Below are 26,468 nucleotides of genomic sequence, written 5' to 3'. Positions count from 1 at the left end.
AATTAAGTAGTTAAGGATTTTTGCGGTAGTAGGGAAGGTACCATAAAATATTGTGTGATGCAAGAGAACCGGAGAAAAACAGAGTTTTTTGAGATACCAGTGTTAAGAAGGATCTTACTGTTTCATTACTGAAGTTCTGATGCTTAAACTTTTAATTTGGTTTCTATTAGAACAACCTAAATGATTCCCAGCCAATGCCTCTATGATGTCTTATTTAGTATTTAAAAAGATTGATACACTCGGCATAGGAAATCAAGTGGTTTGCTTAGTGATCCCCATTTGGCTTTGTGCTCTGGATCTGTCCCCTAATTTTAATACATACCTTCATTTGCTTTAAAAACATGCTTGTTAGAATGATAACATACAAAATTTCCTGCTCCCTGACAGTATGGAAGTATTTGCAGTATTAATCTTTAATATAAACTTATAGAGATATGTATCTATACACATTAAATTGTGTATATGTGTATATTTCTTTTTAAATTGTTTTCTATACATTTTCCAATTGTGCCATCCCATTTTTCCTGGAGTATTAAATGTTAAGATTGGGTTCAATAAAGACCAATTAAATTACAGTCATATCTACCTTGTTATACTGGAAATTAATAAGTATTGATTTTCTCTTCTGTGTCTCAAGGGTAATACAGGTGAAAGATTTTTTCTTGAAATGTCTCCATCTGCATAGATGTTATAATGCAATTACTTTTAGTAGGAACTGAAAAGTTGATTTTTATAAGCATATTCACAGAAAATGTTTTGGGCATTGCAGGCTTGTCTTTGTGGTCTTAAATCTTTGTAGACTGTGAATGCCAAAGTTCTTTCTCAAATTGTCCTTTGGAAGAGTTTTTGTAATCCGTTTAGTGTCTAAATTAGTGTCTAGATATAGTGTCTAAATTAATTCATAAAACTTCTCTCCTTACCCTTCTTCTTCATAGAACTTATATTTATAGTGTAATTGGAAAATAGAATTTTTGCTTTTCCTCAGAAAGAAATTTACCTCTCAGATTTATTTTTCTGTTTAACTGCATCCCTCACGTCATCTAATCTTAAACTGGTTTTGAGGAACGTGTGCGTTAATTTGCTTCTTTGTTGTATTTTTAAAAATTTTCTAGATACTATGGAGCATTTCTCAATTCTCTCATTTTCAGTCAATTATTTTTTTCACTGGAAACAAATATACATTATTTACTCATTGTTTTGGGGCTTTCTAGATCCTTACATGTTTTCTTCATTTTTCTCTGCAAAGTTTCATGAGTAGCATTAATTGTACAAAGTAATAGCACTAAACCCACACAAATCTAGAACTTAAAAATACTAAATCTTTGCTGTTGTTTCCTTGCAGATATAAATTTAGCACTGGTTCCTGAAATTAAATGAGTTTTAGACTTTCTGATTCCAAATTATTTTAGTAATGGAAAAGCTGCATAAATACTAGGCTCAGGATGATGTAAGCTGATGAGTGTAGCAGAGCTGAAATGAAGAACCTGAGACTTCTGTTTTCTGCTTTTAAAGCACTGTATGGTTCTGCAACTTTGTGATGTGTGTTTTCCATGTTCAGATAAGTAATTGCACTTAGTAGAACTTAATTTAATTTTTTACATTTCTCATTTGGCAATAGTGTTCCACTGATATAAAACTTTAGAGTTTGGACGTGTTTTAAAATAACCCATACAGTAACTTTGTAATCTTTTTTCCCTTTACCATCAGATGGAACTTTTAGAAGAGAAAAACATAGTCCAGGCTCAGTGTCGACAACTGGAAAAAATAAAAGTTGAGTGTGATAAGTTGACAGAAGAATTAACCCAAAATAAGGAAGAAAATACAAAACTGAAACGGAAATGTGAATTTGTAAAACAAGAACTGGAGAAAAAGGTAAAATTAATTGATTTTAACCATGATTTGTTTCTCTGCTGATAAATACCTAATATAAATGATGGATTATAGAAATAGGTGGTAAACCTAAAAAACCCCAGCCTGTATGTATTAAAGAATACACCCAGTTGTGCCACAGTACATGGTTTCTTTATGAATGAAAGAAGACAAAAATGCTTTGCCTGGATTATGAATGGTATCCCTCCAAAGATTTGCTAATATTATTTAGGACTAGAAATATAAATCCTCTTACTTGCCTGATGTCTAATGTAGGTAACCAACAAGTGTTTAATCAGCTACTTTTAGTTTTCTTCATATTTTTCTTCAAGATGCAGTGGAGCTGTGAATGATTTAGAAATAATTTGAAGTAGATATGCAATGTAAGCATAGTAAAAGAAATTCTAAGTAATGTTGGGGTGGAGGATTTTTGGATTTTTGGGATTTTCTCTTATAGTATAGAGTTAGAAAAATGTTAAATCTGGCGTTTCTTCAGCTTGCTAAACTGTCAGGAAGTGGTTTCAAAGCTCAACTTGTCAGACTAGTAAAAAGTACTTAAAATGAAAATTCAAAAATGTGTTTTCTCTGTGTTGGCATTTTAGTTGTATAATATCTATTATTAAGAAAATGTATTTATAGGAATGTACATAGGTTTCTGTAGTGTGTTGTGTATTAGCTCCAACCTTACCTAATATTGGGAAGACAATTTTTGAATTAAAATAATCTTTTATCTCTAAACTGAAAAAGATCAGAGAAGGTTTTAAGCATGCAATCCTGTGGTCTCAACTTTTGCAGGTAAAGGCAGATGGAACTTCTATTAGTTTGCATTAAGGTTAACTTAAAAGAATAGTTGCTATTTTGGTTTTGTGGATTGTCAAAAGGGATGTTAGGATGGGGGAAATAATATTACCTCTTCAGAAACCTCATGCTAGCATACAATTGTGGAAACACAGCAGAAGCTTATTGTGTTACAGAGTATTTTATTTCTTTTCCATGCTTTTTAGACTTTTAATATTCTGTTCTTAATGCAAATACTAATTCAAAGGGGCATAGGTATTATAGCTAGCTTAGATTTTTTTTTAATTGAAAGGTGAAGGAGCAGAGCATAATGGTTGGTTTCTTTCCTTTTCCTTCTGTGCACTTCTGAATCATTTGTGACTTCTTTTCTCCTGTAAGCTCTGGATGTAGAATGATAACGAATGTTGACACATTCAGAAAATCAAGCAGATAAATAAAAAAATAAAGCTATGTGTTCTGTTTTAGTCATGATCTTTGGGAATGAACTTTGGCATGTGTTGAAATGCATTCAGTGAATAGTGGGGTAACAGAATACAGATACTGGAAATATATACAGCGCAATCTTACTGCTTTCAGAATACGAGTCTAGGTTAAAACTATTATTTCAACTCCCATCTTTCAACTCCCATCTTTAGAGTACAGAAATACTGGAATCTGTCCATCTTAAAAAATCTTATGACTTCTTCAGTTTGAACAACTACTGTCGCAAGTGTTTTTGTATTAGTTAGTGAGAAAATCAGACTGCTTATCAAGTATTGGTGTTCCACATTTGTAGGCCACCTACATTAAAAACACCTGTTTTGCTAGTAGAAATAAACCCCTATACATATATATGTATACAACCTCCTGAAAGGAGATAGCAAGGTGGATGTTGGTCTTGTCTCCCAATTAGCAAGTGATAGGACAAGAGCAAGTAGCCTTAAGCTGTGTGAGGGGAGATTTAGATTGGACATCAGGAAAAATGTATTCAGGCATTGGAGCAGGCTGCTTAGGGAAGTGGTTGAGTCACCACCCCTGGAGGTGTTCAAAAGACATGTACATGTGGTGTTTGGGGATATGGTTGAGTGGTGGACTTGGCAGTATGGGGTTTTTAGTTGGACTCTATGAATGATTCTGTGATTCCATATATATCCCATTCATGGAACTTGAGTGTTAGACATTAACTCTGTGTTGGTGTCTCATAAGAGCAGTGTATGAAGATTTCTAACAAATAGACTTCAAACAGTTGTACCTTGTCATTGTGGAGGTCCACAATTAATAATTTTTGAAAACCTTGCCGTTCTCACTCTTCTTGGTGCAACTCACAGTTAAAGTGTTTGCCCTTTGCTACATTACATCCTCCTGATCTCAGCAGCAGACAGGTGTGTTTCCATTTCTCTTATTCTCACAGGATAGGTTTTTCTATATTATTTATAATGCATAATTCAATGTTTTGTGTAATCTAGCAGCAGTTTTGTTTGGTTTTATGGCAGCTCATAGATATAAAGGAAGATAATCTGATTTAGAAACCTGTAATATATTTAATCAACTTTCTGACATTAGTTGATAACGTAAACACTTTCCTCTGTGCCACTCACTCTCCTATGAGATATTCTTTGAGTAGTTTTCCTTGGAGGGCACACTGACTGCCAATAAAATTTTCCTTCTGGGATCTCTTTTCTGACAATAGATTACATGCCTACAACAGATTGAGGGCAAAAGATAATAATGGGAGTATTTAGTCTGGGCTCTTTTTCTACTCATGAGGAGATTTGTATTAGAACATCTATTTTTGACTTTGAAAATAGGCTTTATGATTGTTGAGTTTGGATTTAGTAGCAGTTTCTTCATAACTGATTTACAGGATAATGAGGAGAACCAAGGGAGGAACTTACAAGTGCTATTAGAAGGTATTATTTTTCCATGGCAAGCAGTTGAACTTAGCATGACTGAGTATGGTCTGATTATGAGATTGAATGATACATGGCTGATGACATATATTATTAATGCAATTACTTAACTTTGTTTTGTTTTTCCTTTTTCACTCCAGGAAAAACAGATCAGCAATGAAGATCATTTGAGAAAGATGAGTGAGGCCAGACTGCAGTTTAAAGATCATCTACGTCAATTAGAAATGGAACAGCAATCCATTCTCTCCATGATAGGAAGTGAAATTGATGCTGCTTGTGAAATCATTTCTCGGGACTCTATGGAGAAATTCAAAGTAATTCTAAATTTTAAGTATGCTGCAGGTTTTGTTCTTTTCTTGATGAAAATTTGTAGTGGAACTTGCATGCATTGTTTTCACTGTTGCATAGATAATCATTCTGACAGAATTATGGGTATTTAGCTGGTACAGAGGGACATTACTATGTATTAGAATGGGATACTATGAAGGACTGTCCATGCATTAGTTGGTACTGCTTCCTTTTTTTTTTTTCTTTTTTGAGAAATAGTTCTCCTTTTGTTTTTGTGAAAGGACCTTTTATTAGCCAAAATTTTGAGGTAGGTTTTCTTAGGCCATGTTCCTAGAATTGGGAAATCCTTAAGAAGGACCTAAAATGCTTTTAAAAGTGGGAGAAAATGAAAGAAATTTTTTGTTAAAAAATCACTTGGATGCTTTGTTTTTTATGTACAGAACTGAATAGTGAAAATGGAAAGAGTTTATACCCTCCTCTTTTGAGGAGCACGTCCTTGTATCCAGAAAACTCAGACTCAAATTTTCAGGAAACTGGTAGCTTGCTGGAACTTTTTTTTTGCTATTTTGCTACTTCTCCTGCAGCCCCTGTCTCCCTGTAGCTTTTCTTCTGAGCGTTCTCATTTGCTCCCCAGGTAGAGAAACCACTCTTGCTCCCTCTATATGATTCTACATGACTGATCCTCTTAAATCAACGTTGTACATTTCTGAGAATAGTGAGAACAGACTGTCTGACTCAGCTTGTCACCACACTTACAAGTACTTGACCTAATGGCCTTTTGGCCTTAGCTACAACCCAGAGTACATTCAGATTACATGTTTTTTTTTTGTCTTGCTGTTTAAACAGAAAATACTTTGTCGCTCTTGGTCATTTGACTGGGCTGGGCTGGGCTGCTTTTGAAATAGATTTTTTTTTTGTGATTGACACAATTTCTCCACTTACACATGGAGTTGGGGTATTGCAGCACAAAACTAGATGAGAATTCTAAGAAAATGTATTTTACAAACAAGCTTTCTCCTCTGTATCCTTACAGATAGGTCTTTTTTAAAATTAAGTTTTATAATCTGCTGTGGTTGCCAGATTTTTGATCATTGAACCATGCCTTCTTGGACTTGTTCCTCACCTTGTGAAGATTTTTTTGGTTTCTGGATAAGGTTTTGCAGATCCCTGTTTATACAATTCTCCTTGGTTTCTTATCGCTGGCCAACTTAAACCAGTTCTGAGTGTGAGTTTTTGACTAGACAGTTAATGTGAAAAAAAAGTTAGTTTTGTGGTCCTGGTATGAATTTTTATTTTTTTTAAAGATAAGCATCTTCATTTATAATATTGTTCCTCTGCCCAGTACTTCAGGTATTGCTAAGGTTTCTGAAAAGTTTTACCCTTTACTTCAAGAAGTTGCCACTGCAACTTGGGTAAGCAGGAGGAATTTGATGGATAAATATTTGTATTGAGAGAAGTCAAGCACTAGGCTTAATCTTCCTTGATAAGAAATGTATTTCTTTGATGAATTTCCAGTAAGAAGAAAAGACTTTCTTCCTCCTATGCCTAATTCCCATTTTATGTCTGTTTCTTTGTCACCTGCTTTTTCATAGGCAATATCCCTTACACCAACAGTACCGAATGATCCTCATCGCTGGTTAGCAGAAACAAAGGTAATAGTCAAACCTCCTGAAATTTTACTGAGTAAGCTAATATTCAGCATTTGATGATGTAGTGGGAGGTGTCCCTACACATATCTGGGAGTTGGAACTAGATGATCCTTAAGGTCCTTTTCAGCCCTAACCCTATATTACACTCGAGTGAGGGGGTGAGTCTGTGAGTGGATGGATCTGGTTTAGTTGAAAGTAAATTTAAAATGGCACTTCACGGGTAAAAGAAAAAATACAAAAACATTCCTTTGGCAATTATTCTGATATTTCCAGACTTTTATTTCAACTGATAGAATAATTTTCCAAATGTTTCTATCAACAAGAAATAGCCATCTCTATAGCAAAATAAATAGCAATTTTGTTTTCACAAAAAAAAGGCATATAAGTAAGAGCAGTGATAGCCTTTAGATCTAGTTCAAATTTTTTGAGTAAAGCATGAGAATGTAGTTAGCAGGTTAAGTTTCTCTTACAGCAGTATCACAAGGCTAGAAATTATTTTAAATAAGGCTGCTATTTGTTCTGTCTAAAATATATTAGATTGGATTCTTGGAAAATGAACGATTTTTCTTTCCCCATTGAAGCTTTCAAATCCTATAATATGGGGGCACACATGCTTGAGAACATCTTCAAGGTGATGACTGTAACTCATAAGTCTTGCCTTTCATTTGGCAGCTTTCCTCCAGCTCCCTCAGCTCACACACATAGCACACTTCTTACCCAATATATTTTAAAATAAGTAAATTTCTCATTATTAAAATAGATCACATACTGTGGAAGACAACTGGTGGTTTTGCTTCATATAGAAAGGTTGAAGCCACAGGAGAATTGACGTAAGGAAAAAAAATTGCAAATGTTTGCATGTAAGAGAAGATTATTCATGGCATGTGGTCTTTGTAAGACTTGTAGACCAAGAAAGACTTCCACCATAGATAACAGAAATAAGATTGGAATCAAAGGAGAAATGTTACGGAGGAAGTGTTTTCTTCATTTGAAAAAGTGCCTATTAATACTTTGCAAACCCAAGTTTGTTTAGCTGCTAGAGGGAAGTTTAGAATGAATGACTGCTTAAAGTGCCACTTTTATTTTCTTTTGTTTTTAAATACTGTGTGAAAGTTTCCATACTGTATTCCATTTCATCACTTCTAGATTTACTAAATTGATCACAACCTTATCAATGAGATCTTTTTCTCCTCTGAGTGAACCTTAAATATTGGCTTTTTCTGACTAGAAAGGATTGGTGTCACTTTTTTTAGAAAGGGGAAATATTTTAAAATTCTGCCAACATTAAAATGAGAGAAAAAGGTACTTTGAAAGGAAGGCCTATCTCTTGGTGCATATGCGTGCACTAATTCAATGCGAATTTCCATATCTACCCTAGCAAATTCATGCTTCTGATTTAAAAGAAATAAAATAAAAGAAAATCACTTTTCCCATATAATTATCAACCAAAATATGTCTTTTGGGTCTCTTGAAAATCAACTTTTCTTCTCTTAATATATCTAAATGCCTTCTCTTATTATTGTTCAGATAGCTAGAAATGAGTAATTTGTGACTCCAACGATCATTTGGTCAGTGAACATTTATGTCCTCTTATTTTTATTAGAATTCTTTACTTTTTATTGTACCTTTTGTTTTAAATGTAGACTAAGCTTCAGTGGCTCTGTGAGGAGGTAAAGGAAAGAGAAAGTAAGGAAAAAAAGCTGCGATGCTACTTGCTGCAGAGCCGAGAACAGCTCAAGCACTTTACACAGATAAAGGAGACTGAGCATCAGTCTCTCTTTAAACAGATAAAAAAACAGGAAAAACTTTTGGAAGAAGTTCACAGAGAAAAAAGAGGTATGTTATGGATTCCGTTTTTGTTAATAAAAGGGATAAAGAATTTAATATTCTATTAATTATAATTTCCATGGCACAGTCATTTTATCAGCTAATTATTTCAAACTGCAGTGGGCTAGTGCTAACCAAGAATAAGGTTTTGTTTGTGGTTTTTTGTTTTCCCTTGCTGACAAAAAGGCCAATGCAATCAGCCACCTTTCAAACCATACAGTGGCTGAATAACACACAAGTTTACATCACACACAGTGGATAGAGAAATTATTTCCCAGCTGTACCATCTGGGACATTGCACGACCTGGGCAAAAAGGGATTATACAAGCGTTTGAGGCAGTCTGAGTTAGACTGCTATTGCACAGCTCACTGTGTCATGGTACGATCTTTCATTGTATTCTGTTCCCTCAGTTTTGGAAGAAAGGTGTCACCTTTTAGATTTTCTTCAGAAATCTTGTTCCAGCCTTTATTCAGGACTCCATACTGATAGAACTGGGCAGAATAAGTATTCTCTTTCATTATTTTGTTCGTTGTCACTTTGTGCTGATAGATGTAGATTCAGCTAAGTGTAAACTTTTAGTAAATGTAGTTACAGCTTCTAGCAGTTGACTTAATGAAAACATTTTGTGAATTGCAACAAAAACCAAAACTGCTTGGTTTTGGCAAGAACAAAGTTAATGCTCTTCCTAATAGCTGAAATGTGCTGTGTTCTGGTGCTAATATGGATAGTAATGTTGAAAACACACTGATGATTTACTTGTTACAATCTAAGTCAAGCAGTTTTCAGTTTTCCATTCTCTAATAGTGAGATGGTGCACAAATAGCTGCACAGGAGCATGGGCAGGCCAGGGGAACTGGCAAAGGTATATTCCATGTATTACAATATTATTCCCAGTGTACAAACACAGGAGAGTTTGGGAGGAGCCAATCACAGCTGGAGAAGGGGCTGGACATTGCTTGGTGGTGAGCAGTGACACTGTACATCACTTGGGTTTTTTTTTTTTTAATTTTATTTATATCTTTTTTGACATGTGTGTGTCATGACAGTGCATGTGACCATGTATGCAAGAATAATGGATTTACAATCTCCACGTGAATTTAATTGGTTTGTTTTACAGTCATGTCAGCTTAGATTTTTCTTTTTAATTTGAAAATTGTGATCTTCATTATACCAAACCAGTTATTTTTCAGAAGTTGCAGGAGGTAGAGAAATAACAGAATGCATATCTGTTAATCTGAGTTTTGAGTACTGTCGTTCACTAAGGGATACATTTAAATGTTTAAAAGGGGTTTTTATTTTAAAAAAGGTGCAAGACAGAGTCTGACTGTTTTTATAATTTGAGCGAATACTCTTACATACTGAGTGAGAAGCCCAGCCTTGATTATGAAGCAAGTAATACAAGAATGTAAACATGTAAATAGTTTAATGGATAAATGATTTGAACATGAAAATTGGAAAAGCTACTTTCCCAGAGGGAAAAAAAAAACCCAGCTAAAAGCATAAAAAAGGTGTTAAGCCAAGAGGAGAAAGCAATCCATCAAAATGATAAAAAATTTAAATTAAGGATACAGAATGCTGGTTGGCTTTTCTTACTTAAGCATAAAAAATGGAAGTATTTACACAGTACTAAGGCACCCAGTATTGAAATTACAGGCAAATCCCAGGTACAGGAATAAAGCAAATGAAGGCAGAATGTATTTAATTGATTAAAAAAGCCTTTCACTTTTTTTTTTTTTTTTTAACAACAAAGTATCCTTTAAGGTATTGCTAAATAAAATAGATATTAAGTCAAATTTGATCAAATGGATGAAAATATTTTCTGTTGCAATGGTGTGGATTTTAGATGGAGCGTTTTATCAGATTCTCTGATAACCATGAATATCCATGGATGTGGTTGACTGTCCCCACTGACACAAACCTCTTGTCTGAGTACCTGATATAGTCTGAAAGTAGTCCATTAATTAAAGTTCATATAAATCAAAACTTATGAAAATGAGACAGAGAAATTATATTCTCATGAAATTGATTTTTAAATTTCCTTTCTGTGGATCTGATGTAATTTATTCATGGAGTTTTTTGGGGAAAAAGAATGAAAATAGAGATTTATGGTGGACATATCAAAAGTAGGTGGCATAAATATTTAAATTGCTTTGTTGATGAACATGTATAGGAAGTTTTATTAGCTTAAATAGATTTACTAAAACTTTTAACTATGTATTTTTTGTCTTTTCTCTTCACCAAGGCCTTTGTAAATAGCTGGGATATTGTAGGCTTTTAAAACCTTCTTACAAATCTCTGTAGAAGTGTTAACCTTATCACAGTGGTACCTGTGGTGGTATAAACTGGCTGTCCATGTGGTATAATCCTGACAAATACAAGTAAGCTATCACAGAGAATCATCCATGAGAGAATATGAATGAAGGAAAATATAGTTGTGAAGCACAGAGTTTCAGGATTGTTTACAGAGTAGCAGAAGTTTCATAGTTATCTGGAGATGCTTCAAGATTAGCTACATTTGTCTTCTTTTCTTGATAAGAATATCATGATGGTGAGTTTAGAAATTCAGAAGTCTAGCAATATTTATAAATACAGAAGAATTGAAGAGGATGTGACTTCTGATTTCAGGTTTGTAGACTGGTACATTGGATGCAGTTCACTACTTAACAAGGTATTTATCTAGCATGCTACACAATGGGATATTTCAGTAACAACTTGGATTCTGTGTTCATCTTCGAGTGCTTTTGGTCTTAGAATCAAAATTATTGCACTAGGTATTCAATATGTTAAGAAAATAGACAAAGGTCCGAGGAAATAAAATGCCTAAGTTCCCATTTCTTAACTAAGAATTTAATTTGCATTCTGGAGTCACTGAGCATGCCATGGTGTTCTTAAGAACAATTTTAAAATTAGTTTAGCTAACAAGAATTTTATTTTTATTCTGTTTTGAATGCCATTGTCAGCAATTGTACCCAAGACCTGGCACAAATTTCTTTCATTTATTGTATTTCTATATGATCTAGCCAGACGGTGTAGTCTGAAAAGCTCATCATTCAAATCAGTGAAAGTCTATATTTGATCCTGGGTGGACCCAATGGTTTTATAAACTCAGATATACTTTAATTGCCTTTCCAAGAAAATCTTGCAATATATTGACATGCATATAGCTAGACATAATATGTTGTATAGTGGTGGACATGAAGTCTGCACAGTTTTTTGTTTCAGGATAATATACTGCTACTTCAGAGAAGACACAGACAGTCAACAAATAAATCTTTGGCAAAATAAGACCTGACATATTTGGGAAGACCATATCTGTTCCTTTTTTAATGAAACAATGTTAGTATGGCTGTAGTGATGTAAGAAGAGGAGGTGCATTGCTTGCATTTACACAACTGATTTAATTGGTCTCAAAATATTTTGCAAAAACCGTTTCACACCAAGTCCCAGGTGATGCAGGATGTATTCTGTATCCTTTCTCGGTGTCTACTGAAATAATGCTCTACAATCACATTTGAATTATTGCATATTTAGAATCTCTTATATAACATACCTATACTGCTATATATATATATATTTATACTGCTAAGTAAAGCTTAGGAAGTTAACAGCTGTAGTCCTGAGCTGTGATAGACTAATGTTAGATGCCTTTGTCACAAGTACAAAACTGTTCTGGGCAAATGTGTGGTGTTTTTCTTTATGCATTAAGTTTATCACTCATGCATTTATCATTGTGCGTTGTCTTATATTTGAGGATACAAAAATCCAGTTTTTAAAGACTTATATTTCAGCTGGTTTTAGTGGTGGTGTCAGCTCTATGAATCATACGGTTACCTTTTGTTTCATCACTTTAAACAAGTAAAATTTGCAAAGATTTTGGGAAGTGATTCCTGAAGCAGGACATCAGTTGATTTTAATTTCTTTTTTTTCTCTTATGTTCAGTCAGGATTATCTGTTATTCAACTGCTGTGGATAACATAAACTCAAAAGAGCCTGGTATATTAAAGTAGATTAAAAATGTAGGTAAAACCGTGCTTTGACAAAACCTAATCTTTCAAATTATATTTCTGTTTTTTCTGTTTTAAAGTCAGGAGTTCCAATTTTTGTTTGAGTCAGGGACACTAAAGCAGAAAGAGTAAAGATTTAAAATAAGAAACAGTATAGTACATTGAATATAAATATACTGACACTGAGCAATCTCTGCTATTAAACTGAGGAATGGGATGAGATTGGAAACCTGGGAAAATCAAAACAGTCTAAAGTCTTTCAATTATGACCTATTATGTTTCATTAAATAGTAAAGTACATATGCTGTTTTGAAGACAACTTTAAGCCTGAATCTGCTCTTTCAGCTTTGATTCTTTCTTTTTTATTAAATTTCTTTTTCTCATATATTGCATGATATTGCCCTTGTATGAACAAGAGTCCTTTCTGTGGCACCAAGAAACATCACAAGGTATTTTCAGGTCATCTTTTATTGAACAGTGGATGGGAGCATCAACTAGAGAGAACACTCTTTTAAGCATACAGACAGGAAGGAGTCTGAAGGATTTCAGAGAAACTTTTCATAGTACTTGGTTTTCATAGTGAGCTTCAAAATTCATAAAGTTGAAAATCATTACTGTTGAAATAGTTTATTTCTTCTTAATAGTGTTCTTGCCCTTTAAATAATGCTTGGTTTTTTTAATGTGATGGGGGAAGGAGGAGGGAGGACTTCTAAGTTATTTTTAAACTTTGCCAAAATGAACCTGCGTTCATAGTCTTAGAAGAATGGAAATAAACCCAAATCATTTAGAAATCATGCCCTGTGGAATTTTTTTAAATCGGAAAACTGGAGATATCTAACTGGACGTGCCTTGCTGTAATTATTTATTTGTTTTCTGGAACCATTTTCATTTGACATTATCTTTTTATGCACTCATAAAAATATGGCTGCCATTGTAAAAAAGAGAAGGTAAGAGATGGGATCAAACTGTAGCTAAGATCTTTTTAAGACTTCCTTTGATTTCTTTTTTCTTTCTGAATCACATACTTTAGATGATTATGTATAACTTATGTACAGTTTTTTGGTGTGGAAAGCATGATGAGTCCTTTAAGTTAGTGAATTTGTACTGCTCATTAACAGTAAGAGACTATATTTATTAGATTAATTTCTTGGTTTACCTGTACATACCAGAAACTAAACCAAAATTAACAAAAGTAACCTGGGGGATGAGGATTCAGTGTATATTAAATAATTAAAATGTATTATTTCATTTTTTCTTTCTTTTGTGAATTATGACTTTTTTTCTTTAAACCAAGCTAAAATAGCTGGTGTTCTATGATCTAGTAGTTTTTTTGTGTTTTTTTTACAGCTGTTGAAATGATGGCATTGGACTCTTTATAAGCACAATTACAGCTTAACAGTGATTTAACACTGTGTAATAAAAACAATCTTGTAATCAACTGTACAGCTTTATCAGGACTCCTTGAATTAATATGAAAGGTGCTGTGATGCTTTCAGGTTATATACTATGTTTCTATACCAAACTGATATCTCCATTTTACAGCTATTAAATTTTAAAAACCCAACCAAAAAAACTCTACTCCAAGCAACACAGGTACTTCCACACTTGTCTTGAATTCAATATTTTTCTGAGAAGTATGTAACAGAAGCATGCTATCTGTCATTTATTCTTCTTTAGGTAACAATGACATCCTGAAGAAACTCATCAATATCTGAGATGATGTCAGTTTATTTAAATAATATGCTGTTTTATAGGAAATAAAACTGAACCAAGGGCTCTGTGTTCCTCTCCTGTGCCTATTCCCTTGGTCAAAGCCATCTTAGTCTAAAATACAAATGAATCATGTTTGAAATTTGAGCAGAAATGAAAAAAATGCTATGATTTAGTATAGTAATTTTTTTGAAATTAAAGAAGTATTTAAAATCTTGCATCTTGCTATGTCATAGATTCAATGTCTTTCAAAATTAGTGCTTGTTGTAATGGTTTTGCCTAGAATTTTTCAGGCTGTAATAGAGTATGATTTTCAGTGTAATTCATTGCTATGTTAAAAGCTTTTATATCCTTTCAGTTAACATGATATCCAAGATCCTTTTTTTTCCTAAAATGAGTCCTAATGATATGGTGTATGTGGAAAATTGAAGTTTAAGTGCTATGTCAGTACTAAAAAATTCCTCACTTTGACAAAGGAATTTTTTGTCAATACCAAACAATTCCTCAGTTTGAGAAGAATTGTTCATTAGTAAAACAAATTCTTAATGTTGACTGTATACAACAAAATAATTTTAATTACAGAATATACATTTAAAGCGAATTCTTGAAAAAAAAGGAAGTCAAGCTGGTTTTGGATTTTTCTATATAAAAATTAAATAAGTGATATTTAATCTGTTTGCCCATTTTTTTCCTTCTAGTGGGTTAAATATGACAAATTCCTAGGTTGGATATTTACTCTGATCAGCATGTTCAGGGTAATAACTGTCTATATCTAACATCTTTTTTTCCTTCTTTTTTTTTTGTTTTTTTGAGAAAATTAGACATGATTGGTACTTTTAAATGCTTTACATATTTTGTAGTTAAAGGGGAAATTGCTTAAAAATGTTTTAGAGCCAAGCAAGACAAGCAAATTAACTATACAGTTCATATAATATGAGTGATTAGAACAATTAGCTACTAATTGTTTTTACTAAATAACAGGCTCCTCTATGTAGTTTTTTTAAAACTACAGACACATAATACTGGGCATATATATCTGAATCTTTAGAGTGGACAGAGAATGTCATGGTATTTTTCTTGTCTGCGTCTATTATGTCTCTAGGGTAAAGCCATAACATAGTCAAGGGCATTATTTGGATACTTCTGCCTTGTTTAAAGGACTTGAGTTGCAGGTCATTAAGCACTGTTAGTAAATATTGTTGCTGTAAAATTTTGTTTGCTTAAACAGGTACAGTATCTGAGTCAGAGAGAATGTGCCTGCTTGTGATTATGTACCAAACAAAAAAAAAAAGAGAACTGAGGGTAAAGCTTGGTCTCCTATTCCTCAGCTGGATTTCTTAATTCTACACCACCTTTCTGCTCTGAGAATTATTTTTGAAAATGCACATGTTCATATTGCAGTACTTATTTTTGGGTATTTGAGCAACATTATGTATTGCTAGTATGTAAATCTGTGTTTAGTGGAAAGCATTTAAATATAAAGTTTATGACCTTTTTGTTTCACAATTCTAACACTTGTGATTTTGTTGTGGATATGTTTTTTGTTTTTTTGTTTTAGTATACCTGGTGAATTGGGGTGCCTACCACTAAAAAAAGAGACGAAGTGCAAACCCAAGAAAACAGATTCATTGAAATATATATGTATGTACTTTGTGCATATGTACATACTGCATCAATATTGTATGTTCTTCAGCTGCCAGGATAAACCTTTGTCTTCCTGATTTTAATTATATTCGATGCCTTGGCTGTAGAACATGACTTTCTTGATTGGATTGAAATTCTTGGAGCAGCATTTTCTGAAAATAAGGCTTGAATGTTTTCTGTATGGGAAACTGCTTCTACTTGCAAAATCAAATGATCAGACAGTATACTATTTCTTGCAAGACACACTATAAAATGAAAAATCCTAGTGAAATGATTTTGTTCTAATGCAACATGCTTAAAATCCATGGAGCACATTTTTATTAAGGAAGAGATCAAAGGGTAGAATTAAGTTAGGATGCTATTGAATGTAATGCAATGACCTTACAGCTGTTTGGCAATCCACAGTTACCCTATCAAGTTTTTAATGCCTATTAAAAACCGGCTTATTTTTTAGCAGACGCATATTTAAATTGGGAGAGAACTTAGTTTTTCAGATGCCTTGCTTCTGTAAAGACATGAGCCATGAGTCATGGAACTTGGGAGTGAGTTTGTTTTGCACAGCTTGGTGTCATCCTCTTGTCTGAGGAAGAAGGGGCTTTCCTCTCCAAGCTGTTGGGAATGTTGAGCTGATGTTTCTCAGGTGTATTAAAGGGATTATAAGTATGTTGGGCTATGTTTTATTAAAGTGGCTTCTTACATAAGAGTGGAATGTGAATATTCTACTATATACATACTTATTCTCTTAAAAGTTGGAGAAATATTAATACTTCATCCTTGGTCAATGGGACTTATCTACACAGACTGGTTTAATGAGTTTCTACCATGCACTAATCATGTATTACAGTGAAACAGAGAAAATAAGCAACAGTAGGCTAAGATCTGAACTTTAAGGTTGAAGTATTTTTAACTTGTTGCAAAAACATCTCAAATTTGAAAATACAAAAATACTCTGTCCATTCTGATACATGTATGTTGTATACAATATGTATATAGTATAAAATCTTCAGACTAGCTTCTGATATTGTGGGAAGATTGCATGATGAGGGGTATAAAAACTGAAAGCTTTTAAGATTTCTTTTTTGGCTGTTTCAGGAAGGATTGTATTTTAAAATCTAAGGTTTTTACAGTACACTGCAACTCTTATATTGATCTGATCTTAAAACACTTTAGTGTGTGACTTCTAAAATAACTTGATTAATGTAAATATTTTAAAGTCTTGCTGTAATTTTATCTGGAAAGAATTTTGATTTCCAAATAATTATTTACAATAAAGGCAGTGTTATTACCACTAAATTATGAAAATTTCCATCCTTACTGTAATTGAGAATCAATGGTGTGATTATGTGGGCCATTCAGCAGCATGATTATGCATTTTTCATTCGTTAATCTGCTCTTACTATAAGAATGGCAACATAAAATGCTTTTAGTTCATAAAATTAGTGTCTCATATTTCCTGAAGTGGTAATGTACAAATATAGTGTGATTGAACTTGAGCATTCTATTTGTTGCTACTCATAAGGTTTTCATAATTAATTTCTTTTTGTTCATTGAAAATTTTGTTGATGATGATTCAATAACTTGTAATAATCTAACTTACTTGAGTAGTAGCGTAACAGTATTGGACAGATCCAGGAACCACACTGCATCCAATTAGGAGGAAATGTCAGTACTCATAGTATCACTGGGATCAGCTATAGTCAGGGCATTTTTACAAAGCTGTATAAGAAGCTGGGTAGTTTCTTTTTCCATCTGAATTACCAATACGAATAATATTTTATAACACCAGGTCAAGAAAAAGTAGTATCAGGTGTCTTGCACTTTAAAATTTGTAAATTTGTTGCATATGTACTGTTCTGATCTGATGTGTGCCCTCAAGGATAGGGTGCAAGTTGCATGTGTACTCTGGTTCCAAGAAGATTATCTGACTTTATTCTTTTTCCTGAGCAGTGTTTTTAATCTGTGTCCTGTAAGAGATGACTGTTTTTATCGTTTGCTCTAAAGATTTGTTTGCACTGCCTTATTTTAAATTGCTCTATAGACTTTGTTTGCAGTGCCTTAGCAGAGCAAACGAGATCCGAAAGAAAGAATTTATTCCAGAAGTTGTAATGCTGGTGTATTTCTGCTCAAGTAAACTGATTTGCTGGTGTATAAAATACACATCAAGGCAGCAGAAGGACACACATTTACAGTAAACCAAGTTTTTATTAAATGGGAAAATATCTGTTACTGATCATGCTAGTGCTTTGGGACAAATGAACTTTGATGACCACGTGTGTAGAGGAGAAGCGCAGTTGTGTGTGGCACTTACATTGTACTGTGTAAAGTGTAGGTCTGGAAAAGATGCTGTCAGAAAGCTTGACAGAGTAGAGAAACCCAGCATGATTCATTTTAAATATTACTTTGATACTGAAGGTTGTCTATGATTTGTATTTTATTGTCATTATTAAAACAGTAGGTTGTCATACAGAAAAAAGATACGATCCTTGTGTCAATTAAAAGGTGTTGTCAAAAAAATATTCTGGCAGCAAATGTTGTTGCAGTAAAGGAAAATTATACTAGAAAAAGGGGTAAAATTAGAGAAGCCACAGAAAAGCATACAAACTTCTGGGTAATAGGTAGAAAAAAGTTTCTGAAAAGCACACTTAGATTTTCATTTGCGTTATTTTCTTGTTTTCTGAAGAAAGTTTAGAACCATATTTACACAGTACAAAATATATTTTAGAGCTAAGGCTTAAACCTTTACTTTTGGTCTCAGGAGCTTTATTTTTTGGAATTATATCCTATTATACATAATATAAAGACACAAGGGAAGAGAAATTTAGCCATCTGAAAAGATGGCTAGAGGGTATAAAAACTGTACATAAACAGTATGAATTTTCAACATTGGTTGTATATTAAGAGAGTAGTTTTTTGTTGTTTTCTCTGTTCTCAGGAGGCATGAGCAGATCAATGCACATTATAACCTATAGCTCTTAGCAGTTATACATGAGGGGCATTTCCAGAGAAGCACATTTACTGTTTGCTTGGTACCGCCCATGCCTAACCTAGGAGATGATGCCCCAGCAAGTTTCTGTTTGCCAACATAGCTTATAATGTATGCTGCAAGAGGCATGATATAAAAACATACCATAATATTTTAATACTTTAGCAAAATTCAGTTTGTTCCTTGCATTTGCATTGCTGAGATTAAACAGATGTGCAACTATAATGTAAATAGGTAAAGGATTAGGTATATAGAATACTCAATGTGGTCTCCCATTTACAATGGTATTTTTGTGGGATTTTGACAGTCATTTTGCCATTTCTTTGATTACTATTTCAATATATCTGTCAAAATTATGTAGTGTTGGGAGAATGGGATAAGCAATTCTATAATAAGCATAATTTATTTGCAGCTCTCATCAACCTTGTAATAAGATTTGCAGTGTGTTTTTATAACAAATTAATTTTTTCTAGTACATTTATTATACTGCTCATACTTAATACACTTTTCTCCATGTAATCTCCATTGTGAGATAATTGCCTTCTTACCTTTTAAATCAGTTAAAACAGCAGTGTAAATTTGGGGTTTTTGTGATCAGTCTCCAGAAATTCTGTTGATCAGAAATAGAAAGTCAAGTGTCAGTTGAAAATTACACATACTCCACTGCACAAGAGAAAGAAAAGAAAAAAGTTCGGATGTTGCTATTCATTTATAATATTATATATGTAATTTGCCTCTTTATATTATCTTCTATTTTGGAATATAGGAGAGATTTCTTCCTCAAATCTATGTATAGAAAGTTCTTGAAAAAATTTACTGGACTTGTATTGTAAATTTTTGCAATTGACTATGCAGAAGGAATAATAAGTTAGTGCATTTAGCTAGTGTAAATTTCAAAATAGTTTTTTAGATGTTAAGCAAAATGTGCCATTCACTGAAACTTAAAATGTTTGCCAGCTGAGCTGGTAAGTCTCAGTTGTCTATCATCAGTTACCGTGGGACAGTACAAAAACAGGATTGTCTCACCAAGGAATAAACTTAAAGCCTAACTGCAGCTGAAAAAATGACAAGTAAACATTGCTATTAGAGCTGTCTTCATAATTGCCAGCTCAGTTTATTGCATCTTCCTATGTAGTATGTGTAATAGACAATTATATAATTTCTAGTTGCATTTTCTTGGGTGTCAATAAGGCATACTGACCTCTGTGTATGTATGTTTGTTTGGTTGAAGTAAGTGTTTTCTCAGAAGCTGTTTGGGTCCTAGTGATACATAGTGCCATCTAGTAGAAGTAAAAGCTTTCTTACAGCATGTGTCAAGGAGTGAATCCCATGGAGATAGGATGTGTGCTTTTTGTATGCTTTACTCTTCTGACAAAACATCCAAGCTGCTTAAAAATTCCCTTTTTTTCCTGAGATTGGTAGGGAAACTTAATTTCTGGACCAGTATCTCTGAGCTTCTTGTATTACCTGTTCTCCTATGCTGTGAACATTGCAAATTTGATTGTTTAGTTCTGATCTTTAAACAGCCCAATTAAGAAATGCACTTCTGGGCTTGGGAGAATTTCTCATCTCAAGTAACAAGTGACCTTGGCTAGAAATGATTTCTGTCTTGCAGCTGTTGGCCTCCTTTGGTTGGCCCAGTTACTTCAATTCAAATGAGCTGCACTAGCTGCTTCAAAACCCTGGATACCCTTCATCATTGACCATTCCTTAGCTGATAGGTCCAAAATCAGTTTTGTATGTATTTGCATTAAGATCTGCAGCGGTCTTTCATATGTAGCCAAAAGGAAATTTGCTGATACACATAAATATGGTTGGGATGATAAACATCAAAACAAGAAAATCCTAGGATATTAAGAGAGAGCTCACTGGAGCAAGTGGCATTCAATTTCCTGTTTGTCATTTACATATGCCATACAATGATTTTTATATAGCTACCATGCCCATAAACATATCAACAAAATTTTCTAAAACAAGAAATGACAAATTATCTTTCTAGCTTGCAGTTGGTAAATGAAAACAAATTACATTTCAATTTCTTTCTGTGTGCTCCTGGAAACTTTTATTCATTATCAGAAAGGAAATGTTTCTTCATTCAGGAGAGAATTATAAGAGTTATGTATTATATGCAGTGATAAAAGTGTTCAACTGCATTTTCTGTTTAAAGTGTGAACTATTATGAGGACCTTGCTTTCAGGCATTTCTTACTATTTTTTATTTTATATAATACTGATTTTTTTTTCCAGGTTATTTAATAGGTTTTCTAACCAAAGCTATGGGAGAAAAAGCCATTGTCAGTTTCCTTGCATATATCTGTGCTACAGACAGATGTGATGATATCTCACACACACAAATCCAAGTGAATCATGAGTTAGTGGGTCAAACTGCAGTTTTCCATTCATGGAGACATTTAATATCACTGCAGACAAAAGGCAGAATTCTTATTTCTGTTTCTCTCACTCCTGTCAGTGTTACTTTCTCCATCCCTTGCTCCGTGTCTCCATCCCTTGTTCCTCCTCTCCTCCTCCTATAAGCATGAATTACTCTATTAGCCACATAGGACTGTCTGTTTTTTGCCAGTATGCTGTTCTTCTGGTAATGAACTAAGACCTTATGGAGGTCCAGGTTTGTCATTTTGCCAATGCAGGACGAAGTAAGCAAGAGCAATGCACAACCAGAGGCAGAGAGCAAAGCGACCTCCCTGCATTTTGGCAAATGCAGCTGCAAATGCCATCTAGAATGTGATCTGAGCACATCTGGCAGGACTGGAGCACTTGGTGCTAGCACCCTGTCAGCTGGGTTGGACTGGTTTCTGTGGAACACGAAGAAGGAATGATTACATAGCCATTAGTACCCAAATTAGCTTATTTAAAGCTATTAGTAAAGAATTCCATTGTAGTATAAATGTGCTATTAGGTTGTTAGGGTTGAAAATTGATGGCCTCTCAGCCAAATCTGTGAAGTGTAAAATCTGAAGTGTTTATTCACAATCATTGTATATTAGATTTTTTTTAAAGTCTGTTCTCAAGATTTATTTCTAGTAGGAACATTATTGCCTGAATTCCAGCACTGGTTGACTATGTTACTGTTGCATGAGTAATCAATACCTATATATTTGGTAACGGTTTCAGCTAGAAGTATGATCAAGTAATTGATGTTTAAGGCCTTAGAAACATTAATGATCATCACACAATGCTCAGTGGCAGAAATTCAGAATGTCGCTATTTGTGTTTTGTTTGAGAATAATTTCTAAATGCAGTAAATCTCAATTATTTTCTCAATTATCATTATTTTTAGGGTTTTAAATCTTTTTTTTTTTTCCTCATAAGAAATTCTGTATAGTTATAAGTGAAAAGAGACTTCTGTTATTGTAGTTAAGTCATGCCACTGTAATGATAGTCTGAAAGAAGAGCTGGAGTTTTCTGATAGATGTTCCAATAAATAGTAGCCAAAAAAAAAAGTATGGCAGCATACTCCAAATCTAGTGTTTAACTGTTCAAATACCATTTGTATGTGTGTTAATAAATTGTCTCTGGCATATGTGTCTTTGATGATAAGCAAGATGAAATTTGAAAATACTGTCTCGGTTACTGAAATTAAATTATTATTTTATTACTACCTTTAATGGTACTAAAAATTTTGCCATGAGGAGTTTGTTTTGCAGTTAAAAACGTTTTGCTCTTTTTGCCTGCAAATAAAAGGCATAATCCAGAATCTGTAATGACTGGAGGAATTTCACCATTGTTACTGTTTGAAGTTTGGGTTTTGTGTTTAAAGTGCAGTTACAGACAATGTTTCTTAGCTCATGTACGAGGAGGGCATAGGCAGTAACAATGCTGGCTTTTCCTGCTATACTCTTATCCTTTTTTTATCCTTAAGCACATTAAATGGAAAAAAACCATAATGTTGACACAAAGGATGTTACAAAAGGAGGGTAACTTGCAATTATTAGGGTTGTTTTAATATTGTTTAAAATGTTAATTTAAGCATAGATTCAACCAACACCTTCTGGTAGAAGGTTGCAGATTTGTGGATACAGTTTTTATAGCTAGATAATTTGTAATCCGAAAATGCCAACATCCTGAAACTACTAAGCCATTTCCAAACCAGCTATCCAAGCCATTAATTAAACATAATGGGAAAAAAATTGTCAACTCCATTTTTGGCATTTGGTGTATCCCATTTTAATTTTCATGGCAGAAGCCACGCCGTTCAGATAAACGTTTTGCTTTACTGGATCAATTTTCCATGATTTTGTTCTTGTGGGGTTTTTTTTTTGTTGTGGTTTTTTTTTTTTTTTTTTTTTTTTTTGTTGTTGTTGTTGTTGTTGCATCATTCTTGATATCTGATTATTAATTTAGCGTGAAATATGTGTATTTAAATGAGTTTTTAAAGAAATTGTTAAATAGAGGCATAAAGAAAATTCTATCCTGCAGTGTTTTTTTTCTGTCAGTAGAATCATGGCTTAGTAAAAGCTTCAATAAGAAAAGCTATGGTGGTGGCATCCTGTAGCAGTGAAGCAGGTTAATATCCATAGTGCAAGGACACTGATGTAGAAGATTTAGTATTCCTGGCAATGAAAAGTGGCTGCCTAAGACTGAGACAAGTTGATTGATTAATGAGTCTGCCTGAAACTGAAATTCCAGTGGTCTGACTTTATAACAGTTGAGCAAATAATGCAAACAGAAGGTTTTCTATAGCTCTGCAGTTGTGACTCACTGTGAGTTAATACCTTTATTTCTATCCCAGTTGTGTTAATTCTGATGTAACATCTGTCTAGATTCTAGAAGAGACCCTTGATTCTATTCTGTCTGCGATTCAGCTTGCTTATTTGGACACTTCTTCAGAGAACAAGCAATACCTGGGTTACCACCTCTTAATTTTTCATAGTGGCAGCTGTTTGGAGATGACATAATTCTAGACAAAAAAATCTTTGTAGGGATTTGTATTAACATACAGACTGTTCCTGTTCTACATACAAAGATGTGTTTGGCACTTCAAGATTAGTTTATGCCAATCATTCATGGCTCAAAAGCTATGTATCCAGATATGCTGGATATGATCTTCTGCTCATAGGAGAGCCTCTATTTGAATAATAAGCAACACATTCTGTCCCTTTACTGTAAATAGTTCTAGTCCCTTCTTCTCTTCCTCATTCTTACCAGAGTTTCTCTTCCCATAGACACCCTTCTCAATTGACCTTGTTCTTACTTGAACTTTGCTTTTTTTCCTCTCAGTTCCATGTGTTACGATGTATGCTGCTTGGTGTATTAAGGAGAAAGAATTTTGGAGTAAAAGGCTAGAAAACATTTCAGCTTTCTAAAAACTAAATGCCTTTATTAAAAAAAATTCTGAATGCTAACTGCCAGCCATAGTCTGCTTACTTCAACAGTGAGATTGTTCAAAGGTTCTAAATACTGAGTACTAGTCTCCAAACTTTGTTGATTACATGCTCCATTGGTAAAAAATTCATGAGCATGCTGCCCTAATATATGTATATTTATTGATAATATTGTATATTTATTTATATTTATATGAACAATAAATACATATAAATATACAACTTGATGATAAATAGATACACACATCTTTGTAAGTTCAGCCCCACAGAGCTAGAAGATCTACCTTGAGCATATTTTCATAATGAAATTGTCTTTGAACCAGAATGAGGCATTTTTATTTTTTCACTTCAAGATTAACCTTCTTATTTGTCTGTGTCACTAACTGTTTCCTAATGAAACTTACTGGAACTTACTAAAGCATCTAGGAAGTGAACCCTCCCTCATACTCCTCCTACTCTAATTTCAGTTGGGAATCAGTATGGTCCTAAACAATTATAATAGTCATGCTCTCTCTCCCAGCTCATACCTCAGGCAGTTGCTGACATAGAGAAGTTTTGGGCTGTCGTCACCTTTTGTATTCATAAGAAAGTTCATAGGAATATTTTGCATGGATTTCAGTTCACTTTGTTTGAGCTTCACATCAGAAGATAGAGAAATATTTTCTTTAGCCATGTTCAAATGAAGCACAGAAAATTTCCCAGGAATAGAGGGAAGCCAGGAATAGAACTAAAAGATCTCATGTAAGCTTTGGGAAAAAAGCCTTCTCATTCTTTTGATAAAGGCCTCTTATAAAGCAGCACATTAGGACCTATAATTTTTTGATTGGTAACCTTGTAGTTTAGTTTTTTTATTATATTTAGTCTCATATTCAGACAAACTATTCCAATGCAATCATATTTGGACTGTAGAAGAGGTTACAGCAACTTGGCCAAGGATCTTGTGTACTTAAGCTGTGTATTTGAAAAAAAAAAAAAAAGAAAAAAGTATGTATGTATGTATCCAGTCTTGAACTTGTGAATTCACTGTAAGACAGGCAGTGTAGTAGTTCAGGTAATGACAGGTACAGAGAGGTTATAAAACTGATGAGGAGAATTTTGGACTGGTTCTTGGGAAAAGTAAAAAATTGGAAGAGGTTTTCTAAATGAAGTGTGGGAGATATGCATATCTATATCAAATACCAATCAAAGTGAAAGGAAAATAACCCAGTAATGTATCATTCATTCCTAGAAGTCTTCTAAAATTCATGAGTATAACTTGAATAGAAATTCTCTGAGAATATTAAATCACACTTCTCTGTTGTCCCACACAGCTCCTAAATGATTATATTTCCCTTCTATAAGCTATCCTTTTTTCTTTTTTTTCCCCCCAGTAGTAATTAGCTTCTGTGCAAACAGAGAAATATAGACAAGGCCAGACTGGAGATGCGAATGTTTAAAAGTTTTGCTACAAAATATCAGACCTGCCTAAGCCTCAGGGAGTAGAAAGAAAACAGTTGTTTCTTGTATAGTATTAAGTCTCTTAGGGAATCTGAATGGTGAATTGTTTCCTTCTCTTTTAAGTTCTGACACCTTTCTTCTATTTCTTTTTCTGCTATGATTAGGTGTTCTGCTTCAGCATTGGGGTAAGCCAATGCCTCACTGTAAGTTGAAGAATCTGCTTTGAATTTACACAGTAAAAATACAAGTATATACCTAAAAGTTATCAAAAGAATGAATTAATTTCAAAAAAGTTCAAGTTTTCTGTAAAGTATATTATTTTGAATTCTTGATTATGTAACTTGCTAACTACAGTAGTTAATAAATTACTAGGAGCTGAAAAGGCAAAGAATATTTCAAAAGGCACTTCGTTTTTTAAAATTGTATTCTTTTAAGTTTGGAGCTCTTTTTCAATGTGGATAAGAAAACTTTTGATTTAGATGCAGACTAACAGCTTTTTGGTCTTGGTGATCATGAGTATTGCATTGCTTGCAGTGGTGGGAACTGAACTAAAATCTTTAAAGACAGTGGAATGTGCTCAGTTTGGTAATGAACTAGGAAAGCTCTAAAAAGTATTAAAAATCACTTGAGACTTTTTTTTTTTTCCTTTCTTTTTTAAAATTTTGCTTGGGATTACATAAACACTGAATTTGGGATTACACAAACACTTGAGATTACATAAACACTGAATTCTGAAATACAAATAACGTATGGACCTTGTTCCACACTAGCAAAAATTAATGTTCTAAGAGATACCTATTTCTATAAAACTCCTTCAAGATGATAATAATATGGTTATGTAGAAATTCCCTTCATGACTTGCATGTGTGGCAAATACTGTTACAATTAAAAGAGTGCAAAGTAGGTGCCAGTGCTGTTTTACATCTCAGTTGCTTTAGTGCCAGGATGATTTGTAGTGTTGGGCCTGACAGTAGGAAGCTTGAGCCTCACTGAAACATCCTTTAGAACTGAGTGCTTCTGGATTGTGAC

At 33.6% G+C, this 26,468-nt stretch overlaps 1 protein-coding gene across 1 annotated transcript in view; it reads left to right on the top strand.

The window, feature by feature from the left end:
- Positions 1 to 26,468, top strand: part of CEP128 (centrosomal protein 128) — a 99,494-nt gene that overhangs the window by 40,753 nt on the left and 32,273 nt on the right. The window contains 4 exon segments of the mRNA XM_059475383.1: positions 1,708 to 1,872; positions 4,697 to 4,870; positions 6,437 to 6,496; positions 8,137 to 8,329. Coding sequence (XP_059331366.1) covers positions 1,708 to 1,872; positions 4,697 to 4,870; positions 6,437 to 6,496; positions 8,137 to 8,329 — 592 coding nt within the window.

Source organism: Ammospiza nelsoni, chromosome 6 (genome assembly GCF_027579445.1).
Source record: "Ammospiza nelsoni isolate bAmmNel1 chromosome 6, bAmmNel1.pri, whole genome shotgun sequence".
NCBI classification, from domain to species: Eukaryota; Metazoa; Chordata; class Aves; order Passeriformes; family Passerellidae; genus Ammospiza; species Ammospiza nelsoni.
Note: the sequence above shows the minus strand (reverse complement) of the source record. Positions and strands in the feature narration are given on the sequence as shown.